This window comes from Stegastes partitus, unplaced genomic scaffold (genome assembly GCF_000690725.1).
Source record: "Stegastes partitus isolate 25-593 unplaced genomic scaffold, Stegastes_partitus-1.0.2 Scaffold300, whole genome shotgun sequence".
In the NCBI taxonomy this organism is placed as follows: Eukaryota; Metazoa; Chordata; class Actinopteri; family Pomacentridae; genus Stegastes; species Stegastes partitus.
The window spans coordinates 292289-294943 of record NW_007578031.1 but is presented as its reverse complement, the minus strand read 5'-3'; the positions used below and the strand labels follow the sequence as shown (position 1 = coordinate 294943).

At 42.5% G+C, this 2655-nt stretch overlaps 1 protein-coding gene across 1 annotated transcript in view; it reads right to left on the bottom strand.

Annotated features, from left to right (window-relative positions):
- LOC103358277 (neural-cadherin) overlaps positions 1-2655 on the bottom strand; it is a 183653-nt gene that overhangs the window by 52864 nt on the left and 128134 nt on the right. Inside the window, exon 16 of the mRNA XM_008283185.1 lies at positions 1403-1546. Within this exon, the coding sequence (XP_008281407.1) occupies positions 1403-1546 (144 nt within the window). The remainder of the gene's footprint in view (positions 1-1402; positions 1547-2655) is intronic.

Here is a 2655-nt window from a genome sequence, read left to right as displayed (position 1 = left end):
GCTGATTAATTAGCAGAAGTAGCAAAGGATCAAGCTAAAGGTCATTCTGATACCAATCAATTAAAAAAATCTTGATCTGTCTTGATTTCTGATGACTGATATCGGATTCTGACATCCCGACTAATCAGCCGTCTATGACACAACCTTTAACCTCTCAGCTCGTCACAGATTTCAGCTGATTGTCAGGTTCTTTGTAAAGTACTTGATGGAAAATGATAAACAATCTCAGACCTGCGTGAACACAGTACGACACTGCGTGAGTTTTAAGCCCCTGGGATTGTGCTGCTGCCTTTCTATTAAAAACAAAACTATGAATTCAGGACTGTAAGATTAAAACACCTCAGCCATCTGAAAATGTGTGAATTTGAACTTTTTTTTTTTTTTTCATTCTTCAACACAGAAAAAAAACACAAACCAACAACAGTTGTTGGATTTGGTTCCTTCACACTTGTAGCTCAAAGCCTCAGGTATCAAAAACATTAACTGAATGATCTTCCAGTCTCCCACAACTGGCGATGTTTGCTGTAACATTTTGATTCTCGCTCTGAGCTTTTTGTGGGTATGGGCCGGGTGCAGCTTTGCAGAATTGGACCCATGCTGTCTATTGTTAAATTCAACACTAAGGCAGGCTGCCATCATCTCCTGCAGGACCAGACTGCATCTGTGGAGCCAACACCCTGGACTCGACTAGTTCTGATGCGTCCAAACGGCTTAACCGGCCCAGCCAGCATTGTTCTCCCTTCTTTCTGACTGATTTTTTGCAGAACAAAATTATGAAACCAAATGATAAACACTGTCCAAAAACCACGTGCAAGCTACTACACAGCAAAAAAAAAAATCCAGAGAGGAGAACAAACAGGACAAAATCAAAATACAAGAGAAGAGAAAATGAAAGGGAAATAGAGAGAAGAGAACAGGAGGGAGGAAAACCAAAAAGGCAAAGAGACAACAAGTCAAGAGAAGAGACACGAGGAAACACAAAAGTAAGTAGAACAGCAGAGAGAATAAAAGGAAAACGGGAATGACAATTGAAAACGAGAACTGGCAAATGGAAATGGAATGGGATGAAAAGAGAAAAAGAAGAAAGTAGAAGACAAGAAATCAGAAGAAAGAGCAGAAAAGAAGAAAAAGGGAACAAAAAAGAGGAGATAAAGACAAGAGAGCAAAAAAATCAAGGCAGGCGTTGAGAGGAAGAGAACAGAACAAACAGAGTGAACTGATAAAACCAACACAAGAGCTTCACATCGAGCATCATTAACACAACAGAACGCACACAGAGAGGAAACAGCAGATACTTCACGTCCCGAACTTCCTCCGGTCTGACTGAAGCTCACATGAAATCAGACTGAAACCGACTTCACTCTACGACCAGCAGGTTCCTTTCCGCTTCACTCGGACTCACCTTCGTCCTCGTCGTTGGCGGTGACGGTGATGAGGACGAAGCCGACCTCCTTGTCTTCCTCCACGCTCACCTCGTACACCGGCTGGGCGAACGCCGGGGCGTTGTCGTTGACGTCGGTGATGAAGATCCTGACGTAGGCCGTGTCTGAGGGAAGACGGGACACAGGAGAACGTCANAGATAATGGATGGATGCTGTTTATTTCCATCTGCAGATTAAAGAATTATATGCAGAAACAGGTGTATCTGGATGAAAACCCACTGTCTTACTATTTTTAGCTGCCCCCTGAGTCACGTCATCCTGGCAATGGGTCCAGTTCTAAAGCGATGATGGATCTTTCTCTTCCAAGTGAATTTGACAAACGCAGACTTTTTTCTATGACTTCTTACAATATCAGATGAACAACAGAAATATTAACCGAAACTTTTGTACATTTATTGGCTAAACGTAATGCAACTGCTGACTTGCACTCGTGCTGTTCGCGGTGCATCATTAGCATAAATCGCATCACCTACTGTAACCCTACCCCGAGCTTTATGAGTCACACAATGTGTCTGTGAGTCATTAGTGGTATTTATAAACTCCTGCTGAATCACGCCGTTGCTCACACATTTCCTCTGGCCAACGCACGAAAGGGAAAACAAAGAATTTGTCTGAAGTTGACTCAGATATTCTTCTATGGCTTGTTAGTCGTGCCGTCAGTAAGTTTGGTCGAGTACAGAGCAATTATTTATTTCTGTTTTTAACAAATGGTTCAAATTAAAAAAATAGTGACACAACTGCGGGAACAATTGGAAACAAATGAGCCCTCCAGAGGGAATCGGAGTGAAATCTGAATACGAGGCAGAGCATGAATGAGTCACACTGTATGAATGTGGACTGCAGAAAAAAAAAATGTCAAAAACAACAAAAATAAGGGCTGAGACACCAGAGTCAAAGAGATGACAGTAATGAAACACCTTCTTTGAAATTTTCTCCCATGAAATATTTGAAGCTTGTTATCTGATCCTTTCTCATTTCTCGCTGCACAAACAGCAGAACCTGGTTCTGAAGCACAGCGCTGTGAGTTCAGGTTTCAGGACCGTGGACAGCGCTGTTTGTCGCGCGTTGTCGAGAGATTAGAACCTCCCAGAACCTACTTTGCTTGCTAAACAGTTTTGGCCACTGTGTTATGCAGCTTGTTTGGTTCGTCAAACAGCTAGTTTGTTTTCAGTGTTGGGTCCAATGCTAATGCTGCGGTCTTGGCTAAAGCATA